This window comes from Nuphar pumila, chromosome 15 (genome assembly GCF_984573655.1).
Source record: "Nuphar pumila chromosome 15, dmNupPumi1.hap1.1, whole genome shotgun sequence".
NCBI lineage: Eukaryota > Viridiplantae > Streptophyta > Magnoliopsida > Nymphaeales > Nymphaeaceae > Nuphar > Nuphar pumila.
In genome coordinates this window covers 20,580,063-20,595,182 of record NC_143263.1, presented here as the reverse complement: position 1 = coordinate 20,595,182, position 15,120 = coordinate 20,580,063, and the positions used below count along the sequence as shown (strand labels likewise).

At 33.8% G+C, this 15,120-nt stretch overlaps 1 protein-coding gene across 2 annotated transcripts in view; it reads left to right on the top strand.

Moving 5' to 3' along the window:
* LOC149814748 (uncharacterized) overlaps positions 1-15,120 on the top strand; it is an 81,039-nt gene that overhangs the window by 61,723 nt on the left and 4,196 nt on the right. For both annotated transcript variants that reach the window (XM_089990278.1, XM_089990277.1), the window contains 7 exons: positions 12,257-12,339; positions 12,447-12,597; positions 12,915-13,014; positions 13,176-13,268; positions 13,440-13,473; positions 13,630-13,682; positions 13,796-13,899. In XM_089990278.1, the coding sequence (XP_089846404.1) occupies positions 12,257-12,339; positions 12,447-12,597; positions 12,915-13,014; positions 13,176-13,268; positions 13,440-13,473; positions 13,630-13,682; positions 13,796-13,899 (618 nt within the window). The remainder of the gene's footprint in view (positions 1-12,256; positions 12,340-12,446; positions 12,598-12,914; positions 13,015-13,175; positions 13,269-13,439; positions 13,474-13,629; positions 13,683-13,795; positions 13,900-15,120) is intronic.

Below are 15,120 nucleotides of genomic sequence, written 5' to 3'. Positions count from 1 at the left end.
CCTTACAGCTATGATTTTTTTTTAAGTAGTTAGGATAATTAGGAGGATAAATTGGTTAGGACCTAATCACACACACACACATATATGTAGAGAGAGAGAGAGATTGGCTCATCCTAACGGTGAGAGGGTGTGAGCAGTCTTAATTGTTCAATTTTTACTATTTTTTTTAGGGAATATGACCTTGTAGATACGATCTACATGGTTTGTTTAGTAAGAATAGGCTTTTGAATCATCCAATTAGGACAAGTGAGCTAGTTTTATAAGGCATTAAAAATGGACAACTCTGAATTTTTATAAATTTAAGGATTCACAAAATCATGTTTTTGCATTGAAAAACATAATTCAACACTCTATCCCTAGCAAATGAATGATGTTGAACACATCTCTAAGGTCAGATTTGTCAAACGGACTTGAAACATTAAAAATCAGCATTGTCTAAACCATATGAGTGGTAGGAGAAACCAACTCTCTCTCTCTCTCTAGAGAGAGAGAGAGAGAAAAGATGGTAGCTGGTAACCACTTTGCTAGCTAACAGCCTTGTTAACCAGGCTTTCGAAGGGGTTTTCAATGTTTTTCTTCAATCTGACCATATAGATGTATTCTACATACTTGATTTTATAGTAATTGACTCTTGGATCATCCATTTTCGATAAACCTATGGTCTAAGATTTTCATAAATATTGAAGGCTTAAAAAATCATGTTTTCATAAAAAAAAAAACATGATCCAAGTGCCATTTTCTAGTAAATCTACCGTGTCAAACACATCTGTACGGACAGATTTAAGACATATATATATATATATATATATATATATATATATATATATATATATATATATATATATATATATATATATATATAAAGAGAGAGAGAGAGAGAGAATTAGGTTCCTCCTAATGGTCCTTATGGTGTGGACATTGCTGGTTTATGTTCTAGACATGTTTGGTAAATCTTGCCTCACACGTGTTCAACATGACCATTTGCTAGGAACCGGCTTTTGGATCGTGTTTTTTTTTTTATGAAAAAATATGATTTTATGAGTTTTTAAATTTATAAGAGAGCTCTAACAGGCCCACCAAACCCTCATTGATTTTTGAAACCTTATAATAACTTGTTCACATGTAGATTAGGTAAGGTCAAATTCACAAAAAAAAATAATAAAGAAACTAAAAAAAGACGGTTTACCCCTACCCCCACCCCTGTTTGGGAGCTCGAATTTAGGATCTGAGAGTGGAGATGACCTCCCATCCCCTGATTTCAACTACATCCTCATGATGTAGTTAACAACTCCATTCCCATCATCTCCCTTATCTACACTGCAATTCCGCCTCCCAAACAGAGACTAAATTATTTTAGCCATGAATTTGATTCAAGTCCGACCATCAACGATGGAAGTAGATGAATTCATTGATATAAAGACCGCCAAAATAGCCATGTACAAAGAAGCGTTGCTAGGTAGGCAATCAAAGTCTGTCCTCAGGTTTTGGTTGGGGACACTTTGCAAACCACATGGATGGCACACTTTGCAAACAGGAGAGACCCACCTCACTTAAATGAGCTCATTGGTATAGAAACCCTTGGATTGGTACCTCTTTCTGTCAAGAAGTACACCCAGTTTCAGATGCACCCTTGAATATACAATTATTTATTTTTCTGAATACTAAACAATACAATGAAATTGATATGAGTAATAGTAGCAAGAGTAAGGCAAAGGGCCATACCTTATGGTTGACATATTGGAAAACATCTTCCTCTCGTATCAAATTGAGAGAGAGAGAGGGGGGGGGCTCGCATTTGTTCGCCAAGCATACTTGGGGGTGAACTGATAAAAAAGGAAGATTCTTTTTCAAATGCCGTGATATTCTTTACGAATATGCTTTGATGCCAAGCTCGGAGGAGATAAAGAGCAATTTGGGTTTGTTAATTGTTTGTCCCAAGTTTCAACGCAGGATTGAAATGATCCGTCCATCTAGAGATGTGTGGTGGATGGACGAAGCTAATATTCCAGGATCCCAATTTGGCCGTCCGGCCGTCGCAAGACGAATCACCGGCATCTCGTGTTTCCCATGCCAAGTGGACACCATCACGTTTGGCTACAGCCCAGTTCTGCCCCCCCTAGCTACGCCCTTGGTCACGCCCCCCCTAGCTAAGCCCGCATACCCCCAATTGTACATATGCACTCCATAAGCATTCCATATTATGTTAAACATGTACCTATTGATGAAAATCAACAATAAGTTGCAGTTGTCAATATGCAACCTAGTGTTTGAGATGCTATCTAATTTTTATCTTCTGGTTATGTTTGCAAATGGACCTATTATTTAGTTTTCAAGACCTTACTTGCTAGCTATTGTCAGTAGCAATTAATTATATCAAAAAGCATTCAACTGAAGAAAATCTATGTCCCAGGGACATGCTATTTAGGGTAATTGAGTTTAGGATGTGTTTGGTTGCATGTTCAAGATTGGGAAAAACAGTATAACATAATAGACAAAATACATGTTTTGTCTGTTTTATAACAATTGTTTTGTGTTTGTTTTGACTCAAATAGGAAATCGTATTTTTATTTAAAAATAAATAAAATTTAAAAAATAAATCATAAATAAACCCTAAACTGCAAAAAAATAAATCATAAGTAAACCAAAAAACCTTAAGATACAAGATAAACAAACAGTAAAATTAAATATAAAAAACATTGATTCAAACCCTAATCAAAGAAAATAAAAATCTCTAATCAAATCAAAGAAAATCCCTAATCAAATTAAATATAAAAAACACTAATTAAATTTTTTTTATTCAAAACCCTAATCAAAGAAATTTCTTTTTTTCTATATTTAATTCAAACCATAAAATTAAAATAAAAGAAAAACCCTAATTAAAACTCTAAATTGACAAGCTCTAATTTGAAACCCTAAATCGAAAAGCCCTAATCCAAACCTAAATAAAAAAGGCCTAATCAAGAGAATGAAGGAAAAAACGAAAAGAGAGAGAGAGAGAGGGTATAACCTCACCCTCTGCCCAATTTTTTTTAACATGTGGGAACACGGTCCCGTTTTGGGCAGAACAACAAGGACGCAGCCGTACATCCACCATGTCCAGTGTTTGGTGCAATGCGCATCGCGATGTCCCGTGCGACACTTGGAACATGCAATCAAACACGCCCTTATGGAACACAACCTGGCCTATAACACATTATGACATGTACATGAATTGTTATATTATTTTTTTAAAAGTTAATAGTTTTAACAAAAAGTAAATTTTTATATATTAGCGTAGCAAAAAATTTTGAAATCAAATAAAAATTAAGAAAATCTATGCCCTCATACCCTACTCTTTAAAAAAATTGCAAACCCACCAGTCGAGCTAGCATATGTGTCATGGTTCCACATCTTTGTGACATAGAGGGGAAGTCGCATTGCTCAAGCCCAAAATGCAATTGGGCCAGAAACATATACAAATTCAAAATGGATGACAAGGATTATGGATGAATCATATCCAGATTCAAAACCATCTGGATGTGGTTTTTTGGATCCATATCCGGACTAGAATAACAACTAGAAACATGGATCACATGCAGGTGGGCTCCTACCCTTTCCCTCATTACTATCGACCACAACCCAACTCACATGGGGCATCAAATTAATGATGTATACAGGTCAACTATGGATCAGTTGTAGACATGACTGAATCTGGTATAATTGGGTCCAGTCTATTCAAATTTTGAGTCAGATTTATATGAAAAATAACATTTAAGAAGCATATCCAATTAGCTGGATTCAAATCCTGTAATGCTTGTGATTTTTCTTAATATAAAATAAATAAAGATGCATTTTATGTTTAATATATGTGTGCAAATTTTTAAATTTAATTTGTATTTGGATCTCAAATATTTTTATAATAGATTATGAATATATTAGATATGGATCCAAACCCTCGTATTTGGATCTAATGTGGTTTTGGATTTACCTTATGGATATAGATTCTAAATTAATTATTTGATTTGGATCCCATCATATATGGATTAGACCCTAATAAGGTACACCACCAATGTGGGACCCATTTACACTAATTAGAGCCTATGTAGATGAGGATTTCATTAGATGAGGTGAGTTGAGAGGGTGGGACGTCCCCACCTCTCATCTCCCCTAATTGATTAAATAATTAACAAAAGAAAAGTCAAAGGCAGTAGCTTAAGGTGGTAGGAGTTATAGTTTCATTCAAACTTGCTAATTAACAAGCAATTGGGAATGAGAGGGACTCTCTCCCCCATCCATGTTTTGGGGAGAGAGAGCCTTATCTTATTGAATAAAAAGGGAGGTGGGGGTCTATAAATAGACCCCACACATACCCCTCTCCCATCTCAATCTTAACTCACTTTCTTTCTCTCTAATTTTCTCTCTCCTCTCATAACTCTACCTTCCTCCAACCTAACCCACGACCCCTAGGAGGAAGACCCTGGTATTATTGCAGCCGTTGAAGGTGTTGCTGGTAGAAAAAGAACCAATTGGTGAAGTTGAAAACTTTTTACCCCTAGTGATTTTGGTGTTTTGGTATTCTATGCAATTTCATGTATGCTCTCATTGACTTGCATGTGTGCATAGCACCAAGGTTGTATATGCTTGACTGATTAAATTTTTACACCTTTATATTGGATGATATCAGTCCTAAACACGAGTTTGGACAGATATCCTATGATTTTGGAGAGCTACGAGCCTCCAAGTGCATTTTTATCAAAAATATTTTTTAGAAAAACCTTAAATCATGTTCGTTCTTCATAAAAATCTTGTTCAATATTTTAAAATCATGATGGAGATGTATTTGACATGATCAACATGTATAAACCATAATTAAATTGATATTTATGGTTTAATTAAAAAATTAAAAAAGAACAAAAGAAACCGAATATAGAAAATCATTTTTGGGGATTCGGGGTTTTTTTTTGAAAAAATTGGTTTCAAGGAATTATTGCTCTTATTTTTCATATTATGATTTATATATTGTATGATCTGAACCATATTCATGTTAGATGCATGATTTTATTTATGGCTGAATTTATTTTCATAAATAAATTCATATAGATCATATTGATTAGGGTTTGTGAAAGTTTTTTTTGAAAATATATGGTTTATATGAATTTATTTATGATGTATGTTTGATTAAATTATGATCAACCTATGATTTGTTCATTATCTTAGATCTGATATACATGTGCATGATTTGTATTTGATTCAGAATTAAATTTTAATTTTTTTAATACATATTTCGGTGTACAAGTACTTGTTTTTTAAAACTATTTCTTGGGTGTTTCAGATTCAATTTCATCTATTGGGCGATTTTGTATACAACATGAAAGTATGTTGAAGCATGTTTATAATGATATTGATTGTATTGCGATAAATCAAATCATGAAAATCATGTTTATGTGGTTTATTTTTGTGAAAATATGAAATATACATGATTTTCAATAAAAATAACATGACATATTTTCATGAGCAAAGATACTTCATGAACTTTATCGTATGCTTAAATGGTTTGGCTAAAATAAATAAATTTTAAGAGATGTTTCAAACTCATTAAGGAAGTCGCATGAGAAATTTTGGCTCTATACGAAGTCCGAATGAGAAAATATGACCTCCAAAATTTGAAATAGGATTTCTTACATAAATCTTGTATTTTGACTGTATTGTCTTGCTGATTTTATTTCTTTAAATATATTCTATAGTTATGGATAAAGAAATTTATGTATATTAGATTACATATTGAGAAAGTTTCAATAAAATTTGGGTGCACAGATTCATTACGGTATGTGAGATAAAAATCATGAAAGTTGGTTCCGAAACCTGAAAATTTTTGGAGTACAGTCTATCTAAGAACCTGAATAAGTTGTGGTCCATAAATTTTAGTTCACAACTTTGATGGAGTTTGGACCTGATCTCTGTGGGAGATTGTTTCAGACATATCCATTTGTTTACAGTAATTTTTATAAAAAAAAAATGGTTATGTAAAGATACTGAATTGATGCTTCTTCGGAGGGGATGAATCAAATAGGTCAGTTATTGACCAAAAAAACCAGTTTCAGTAAAATACGTATTTCTCCCTACTCCAAATCCAATTGAGAAAATGTTTATGACTATGATTAGCTAATATATATATGCATCGACTGTAAACTTTTTAGATTTTTCTTCATTGTAATCTGATCGAGATAGATATTATACCGATTGATAAAATTTAGTTTTTATAGTTCCAAGTTGAAACATTTGTGGTACTTGTGTTTGTGTCCCAATAGATGACCAGTTGGATAAGTCTTGATTCCAAAGCTGAACCAGATGGACACATTGATGCTTAGATACCTGTGTGTTTTAAATGATATTTATATTATGATTATGCATATATGTGGGTATTTTAAATAATGTTTATGTTACGATTATACATATACTGAATGATATTTGCACAGTTACATGAATGCATAATATGTTTATGTGCTTACATGAGTATGATATGCAACGTATGTTATGATATAGTTTATGTGCATGCATCATGATAATTAATTATTTTTGTTGCATGTCATGATATATAAATTATATGATGCATGATTAGTTTGCGCTAGTGTGAACTCACGGTTCAAGAAACTTATCTATGCGTGAGAGTTTGAATTGATGTGTTGCATATGCTCATGTAGATGTGCTTTGTATGTGCAGTGTTGTGGGGATGAACTCAAATGATATTCTTGTGTTGTAAGGCGTGTGTGTGACATGCAAGCACATGAGACAGCTCAATTGTGAGCGAATGGGTGTTGATTGTGCACCAATTTATGAAAATATATCATTGACCTATGACCTTAATAAAGATAACCCTACATTAAACATTTTTTAGTACTTTGATAGGATATTGAAATCGCATGATTTAGCATCCCAAGTCTACCTTGAAGAGGGTAGAGGGTACAAATTCCTAAGATATTATTATTGTTTATGGGCAGAAGGTCTCACTTGCTTCTCAGTCATAAGAGTTAGGGTGTCAGACTAATTTGTCATAGGTAGTAGTTCTTTTAGCCTGCAAAGTCTTCTTTTACGGGATCGATCCTATTGTTGTTACTTTTAAGAGATTTTCTCTTTGTTGTTGACCATTCTCTTATTGGATCCATTCAATTAGTCATTTAAACTATAACAAAATATATAGTATAATAAATGCCCAAATGGTCTTGATTAGATGAAGAATTATGTTTGGGAATGCCTATAGAATTAAGCAAGAGAAATAATTAATTAGATTATTAGGATCACTTTACATTAACTGTTATGTTTATTTATTGTTTTATTGAAAGCATGCTTATGTTATGATGTGTAATAATGACATGTTATGATAATGTATTTCATGAAATTAACTGATGTTGAGATTCAGTTGAATATATGTTATTATATGTTATATGATATTATATGACTTGCTTACTTATGCTTAGTGTCGTGTATGCATACAACATTAATATGTATCTTATCGAGATTCAGTTGGGAGTTTGACACCCTATTTTTATAATTTACAGATAATGAGTAAGATAAGGAATGTTTGCATGATACTGCAAGGCATTATGAGGACTATTTTTTTATTTTGTTTAGTTATATGAAATTCACTTGGCGCTGATAACTGTTTATTCAATTGAACCTTTATACGAACCATTTGATTATTAAATAAATGATTTAGATTAGTTGGTGGTTTGTTGATGTTGTTTTAAATACTTGTAATTCACCTAAAATGTCTAACCATTTTCAAAATAATATTTTTGTTGTGAAATTTAAAATAACTATGTTTTCAATATAAAAGGTTTTATCAGTTGAACATCTTTTCTGGAATTCTATTATAGAGAGTTAGTAAACGCAGGTGCGCAAACCGACTTCTTAGAGCTCAATTCTATTAAAGAAATGTCATAATTTAAAAAACCATATATTTTCCAGTTAAAATTTTGAGGCATTACCTATTCAAATTCAGATGGAGTAAACTCTACAACTGAATATGACTCGCTTAATTGGGTACGCTAGATTGCTCTAACGAATTAGACTAACAGTGACGGGTCAGTCTGGTATTCAAAACCAAAACCAATCTCTTGAAATTCATGGGCATGTCTCGGATCTGGATCATGTTTCATGGATAGGATCCAGAATCAGCCTGTTCACTGACTGGACCCACCTGTCTGGTCTATGGGTTGTCGTCTGGTGAAGAAGGCCCCTGCCATCCCTGAAGTCTGAATCTCAAAGTAAATGAGATGGGCCCCGCAAATGACTTTGCACCGACAGAAGGGAGAGGCCGTAAACCAACAGCCTTTCCGTAATAAAGACTGTAATATCACGGTTTAGTTTTTTTTTTTTTTTCCTGAATTGACAGAAAGATGTCTACGTTTTCCAGAAATGACAAATAAAAACTGATCCATCTGAACCGGCCTCAATTGTTCCGATTCGGTCGATTAAAAACGAATCGGCGCTTTGTTGAAAGGATACAAGGGTCGATTCGACCCACTTTGAAAAATGGCTGATTTTAGGCCGAATCTAAAAATGGGGCCACCGATTCTACCCTGAATCAATTCACTTAGATATTTTCAAAATATATATTTGTAAGTAGTAAATCTAAAAAAAAATCCTTGAGAACGGCCACACTGAAAAACGATCCGATTTAATTTGATTTAGACTGATTTAATTTTTTTTTTTGAAAACCGATCCGCTTAGTAAACCGAATCTTAACAACATTGCATTGAATGTCATGAGTTCTCATTTGGAGAAGCCAGGTTTTATGATTCCAATTCAGTTGTTGACTTGGTTAGAACAGGCACTTGCTGTGTCAATAATGAATAAGCCTATAGCCCTACTCGCATCAAGTCTAACTCATGCCATTCAAATATAAGCCTGTCTGGATTGCATCTAGGTCGGACCCAATTGGTTTAAACAAGTTTAGCTAAGGCCAAGTTGATGTGATTGGATGGTTCAAATTTAATATGTTTTTCACTGATTTTTTTGGACATCGTTTTTACTTATAAATTTTGTGATATTTATTGGCTGTTGTATTTAATTGCATAATTTCGAATTTGATTGGATGCTATAAGTCACCATTTACTTTATTTATGTACTTTCGTTGCTTTAGATAAAAAAATTCTAAGTTTTTTATTTTTTATTTTTATGAATTTTTGACTTTGTTTAAAAAAAACAAGATTTTTAAAAGGTCAATTCAGCACGAATGGATTCAACTGATTTAAGCCGATTCTCCGAATCATTTTGGAAACCAATTTTGACAAGATTGGTGATGAGCTTAATATGGTCCTGTTCAAATTTGAGTCCTAATTTCTTTGGTTTGCTCCACTTGAACAAATTATTAGAAGAATTGTCTCGGCAAGCCATCGGACTAACCCAGTTTAGGAACCCACATTGGAAGTATGGACCGTTTGATGTGGTGTTGTTGGCCCAAACAGATTGGATATAGCTACATACCCAATCTAAATCAGACATCTTATTTTTGGATTCGGATTTTTCGAACAAGATCCAAATGTGCATTCAAATTGGATTCCATTTTTCTTACTCGTATTATTTTTTGATTCAGTCGCATTTGAATCCGTCTTTTAGATCAGATCTAATTTGGGTTTGGATCAAAATTCAATTTGATTGCATCGTTAACATAAAATTCCTCTTTTTAATATTTTTTTTTACCGGATCAAGTTTTATCACATTCATTTCTGATCCAGATCCAACCTTACCTGATTGGATATGTTTCTAAGTCTGGGTTTGGATTAGAATCTAACATGACCTGGCCCGTATCCAATCAGTTTGCACCCTTCCTTAACACATGTTTGCCCTCGTGAGTGATAAGCTGATTTAATTAATACTTACTCAAAACCTTTTCCATTTTTTTTCATTAAAGCTTGGGACTCAAACCATGATTAGGGAACAAAGCGAGTAGAGGGTACTTTAGTCATTTTAGGAAAAAGAAGGCCTCTTTGGAGTTCGGGCAACAGCACATAACCCGTATGCACATCATGATTATGTTGCTTATTAAAGCAATATATAAATAAACATGGTTTAAAGAAAAAATGTCAAAAAAAAAAAAGGGAAAAGAATCAACGGACAGATTTTGAATGTCTCTGTGTCGGCTATCACGTCACTTAGGGTAATTTACATTATCCTCTTCAGTTTTCACATATTTAACCTACTTTTTCAATAAATTGCTCATATAACCGGTTATGTTATTTTTTTTAAGAACAATTTACTAAAGAGGTACTTATTTTTTTAGCATGTTTACAAAAACATGAATAATGTTTTGTATATTACATTTAACCTCTTAAGTTAACAAAATATCTCACAAACATCCAATCCAGTAACTGTCTGCAACAGATACTGTTAATATGCGTTTGGGTTTCTCATCTTTAGACGAGAATTCCCAATCAAAACAACTACATAAGCCATAAACTCTAATTAAGATGAATTTATATCTTAACTAACTATCCAAATACAGATCTTATATCCAAATACAATCTAAAGAAATCTAAAAACAAAAGATAGATTCAACTGGATCCTTTTTTGACCCGAGTCTTCTGCTTTGGTTGAAAAAGATTAAAGTTTGGATCCAGCTTGCACTTTTTTCAATTTTGTTTTACCTTGTGGGTTATGGTTTTACAACATGAAACTAAATCTCAATGTTGGTCTATAAACTGAACGAACCAAGTAGGATTTACCTCAACACATATATATACTGAAACCATGAACATTCATTCTAAACCAACCAAAGTTACTCTAGATGCCTTCACTATAAAATTGGTTAAACCAATCTAAAGCAAATGGTTGAGACAAAATTTTGGATCTACTCTAAAAAACATCATACATAGCTACTTGTGAAAGCCTATACTAATTCAGTTTGAGCGAGTAGTCTAAGGTCTTAAATGGGTTTGAGTTGTAGAATATAGATATAAGAGAATCTTGGATTTGGTGAGTTTATTTTAAATATTTGAAAACTGTGAGTTTATTTTAAATATGTGAAAACTGAGTCCAGTAAGCAGTGAATTTACTGCCCCTATCTGTACACATCGAAAGCAAAATCTCTCTCTCTCTCTCTCTCGGAAGCGAGTGAGATCTATTCAATCAAATCAATAAATCGATTCTTTTTGTCTTTTGTAATCATATTCGTTTGGTGGGGCTCTTTGGTTTTTACCGGTGCCATTTTTCAAAATTCGATGTGGATGGTGAGATGGGTGTTTGCTGTTTGCATAAATGAGCAGAATAGGACGCTCCACCTTCTGCATCGAATGGCTATGGAGCCACTCTCTCCTTCCTCCTCTCCTCCTCCACAAGGATCTGCTTCCTTTGGCCCACCAGACTCCACCACCACCACCACCACCACCTATGATGAGCTATCCATGCACAAGAGCTTGCTCTTCCTAGATAGCCTCCAAGTAATCTCTCTCTCTCAGACCCATGTTGCAGAAATGCATTGATTCATCATAACTTGGACATTTGCCTCTCTTTTGATTGGGATGTCATGAAGAGTGCTTTAATTCTACTTGGTCTTGTCTAAACACACAAGATACCTATATATGGAAGTGATTGTGATTTTGGTTACTGACAATGAGGTGGTCTGGAGTTCCTTGGAAAATGGGAATGGAAACATTTCCGTTGATCCTCTGTTTTTATTTGGCAAAGTTACACCTATTATTTTACCGTAGATATGTTCTGTTTCTGTTATTTTGTGAACATATGGCTACTGTTTCTTGATGATGATGAGGATGGTAATTTGTTTCTAAATCCCAATGTTTGATGGTGACCGTCATGAGTGTAAGTAGCTGGATATTTGTCTTCTCTTTGGTGTAACAACAGCATAATCGTTGATCCCCTAAGCTGCTGCTGCCTCTTTTCTTTTTTTCTTCATCACTACCATCGTCATCATCATCATCAAACATCTCAAAAGTAATGAGAACTTGTTATTAGGTGTTATTGTGAAATTAACAGCAATTTGTTATATGGTTACTGCGAATGCCTTTTCAAGTAATTCTAGGAACTGTTCTCTTTTCAATCATCATGAGTGACCAATTCATTCATGACGGATCAGCAAGTTTTAGGCTAGCTTATGATGAATCTATCAGAGCACTTGACTCGCTACTGACTAATATTATTCAATGAGTCAACATCCAAGGACTCAAGAGACTTGGAAGAATTTTGATAAAATTTGGAAAAAATTAATTGTTGTTGTTATATCTTTTCTACCCTTACTTGATGGTATTTTTTGGTTATTCAGGATTTAAAGAAACTGAGGACGCAACTGTATTCTGCTGCCGAGTATTTTGAGTTCTCCTATGCAAATGATGAACAAAAACAGATGTATGTACCATATGATGATTACTTTCCTTTTAGTGAGTTTATCTATTTGGGTATTTTGAGAGTTTAGATAGCTAAAAGAATTGCAATTTTTGTCATTCTTCATACAGAGTGGTGGATACTTTGAAGGATTACACTGTAAAGGCACTTGTTAATACAGTTGATCATCTGGGTTCAATGTCCTACAAAGTCAATGGTCTTCTTAATGAGAATATGAACGAACTTTCTTCAATAGAGCTCCTAATCACTTGCATCCAACAAGTACGTATTTTGCTTTATTTGGGTGGTGTATGTGATCTATTTTATTATGCATGTTGAACTTTCAGATATATTTTGGTTGGATTAGTACTGGTGAATTAAGGGGAAAAGAAAATGTAGATTATTGATTGATCCCTTAAATTCATGGATGTGTAGATTGCTAAGAAAAAGGTGATCTTACAGAAAGAATTGAAATTAGGCAGTCCTTTTGATCATTTTCAGAAGAAAAAACAAAAGGGAACTATGCTATGATATGGTCTTCATCTAGTATGTTGGTATTCTTCAAATTCCATTTATTCGTGTTCACTTTGTTGCTTTAGAGACTTCAAATGTGCCAAGAGTTTACTGATCGTGAGGGCTTTGTTCAGCAGTCTATCAGCATTAAGTATCCTGTATACCACAAGCATTATGTATTACCAAGTAAACAGCATACTTTGATTTCCCTACTTTCTTTATACATTAATGAATTTAATGTTGTGCTTTTCTGCTTATGCATATTTTTACTTAAAAGAACTATCCAGCCATATTGTTAACAAAGAAGGTTTTCTGTATTTGTTGGTGTTTTCTTCTCCTTCCACCAGAGAACATGCTGCATGCATATGAAAAATCCACTGAAATTTCTCAAGGATTGGACCCAGTAAAAAAGAACAATGATGTTCGACCCATTCGGGCTGGTACTATTGCTCTTTCTCATGCCCAATTCTATTTTATGTTACATATGCACTTCAAAACTCTTTTCTTTTTTATTTTTACCGGAAAAGACACCATCTTATTTACTAATGGCATTTTTCTCTATCATGATAAGTGACCTCAATTGTCTGCTTGTTGTCTTGTGTTTGAGGTAGGATCTCATTCTACAGCACGATCTTCTTCAGTAATGTAAGGACATATTTTGTGTCATAGAAATGCCTATTCTTCTTTACTTTAAGTGATTGTATCCTGAATTCCTTGTTTAGAATATAAAATTGCAAGTTCTTCATTAGTCCAAAAGGCATTTGGAGTATCACATTTACTGGGTTACTGAATTGCATGCAGAAACATGCGCTCTTCATCACCTTCGCAGAGAACTGGAACCTTTGGAATTTCAGGTTTTGTGAGAAATAATGCTGAGCTTTCAGAGATTTGTTGTTCTCTTTTAAAACTGATTGAATTGACCGCTTCTTGAAGCTGATTGCTGACAGACCACTGTGTGCATTGTCAGAAAGAAGGGCAGTCACTTCATTAGCTACATCCCATTCTCTTGTTCGTTCTGCCTCACAAAAACCAAATGGTCCCACCAATAGCTCATCCAACTCGGTGAAGCGGGTAAGTTCACTTATTTTTGTTAGCTATGACAACAAAAAATCTTGAACAAGGGTCAGGCTATTTGTTTAGTACTCTCTCTACCAATGTTGTGAAAAGCATTAGAGGCGTAGCACAGCGCTCCACCAAAAACTAAAGCGAGGCGTAAAGCATATGCCTCTTTTTTTTATAAATTAAAAAAACATTTAAAAATATCATATAAAAGAAATGCTTTGTTGATGAAGCAACAACCAAATAAGAAATAGAAAGTCTCAAATAAATACCAAAATATATGAGATTAACATGTAAAAGTAACATATAGGCAACAACTTGATCTATGTAAATATCTAAGAAATAAAATATGAACAAAATCACTAACAATCAAATTTCTCAACGATCATGTCATCATTAGAAGATGCATATATAAAAAAAACTAACATGCTTTCAGGATTTTAATGACAAAATTAATCAATAAAATTAACTATGCATGCTTTCAGGCTTTTATAGTAAAATTCACAAAAACAAATAAAATTCAAAAATTAATAACTATGCATATATCAAGAAAATTAGCATGCTTTCAGGATTTTATAGAAAAAATTAATCACAAAATTAACTATTCATGCTTTTAGAGAAAAATAAAAATCCAATTAATAAAAATTTAGAAAAATAAAAACATATAAATAACAATCAAAAGAAGATGGAGGTATGCGGAAGGGAGGAAGAAGAAGAAGAAAAGTAGAGGAGAAGAGGAAGAAACAATGGGGGAAGAAGAGGCAGAGCAAGAAGGAGAAGAGAAAATAAAGAAGGAGAAGAGAAAATACAATGGGGGAGAAAGAAGAAAGGAGAGGAAGAAGAGGGAATAGGCAAGTGGAAGAGAAGAAGAAGAATAGGCGAGAAGAATAAAGGAGAAGAAAAAACAATGGGGGAATATGCAAATGAAGGAGAAGAGAAAATACATAGGGGGGAAAGGAGAGGAAGAAGAGGGAGGAGGAGGTGAGAAGGGAGGAAGAACAGGGGAGAAGAAGAAGAACAAGGGAGAAGAGGAAGAAACAGTGGGAAAAAAGAGTCGAGGAAGAAGGGGAAGAAAGAAGAAAGGGGAGGAAGAAGAGGGGGGTGATACTTGTAGGTCTTATTATTATTATTATTATTATTATGTTTTTTGTTAGAGATGAGACACGAGAGAGAGAGGTAGAGTCGAGAGGCGAGAGAAAAAATGGAGAGTCGAGATGCAGAGAGGGAGAGGAA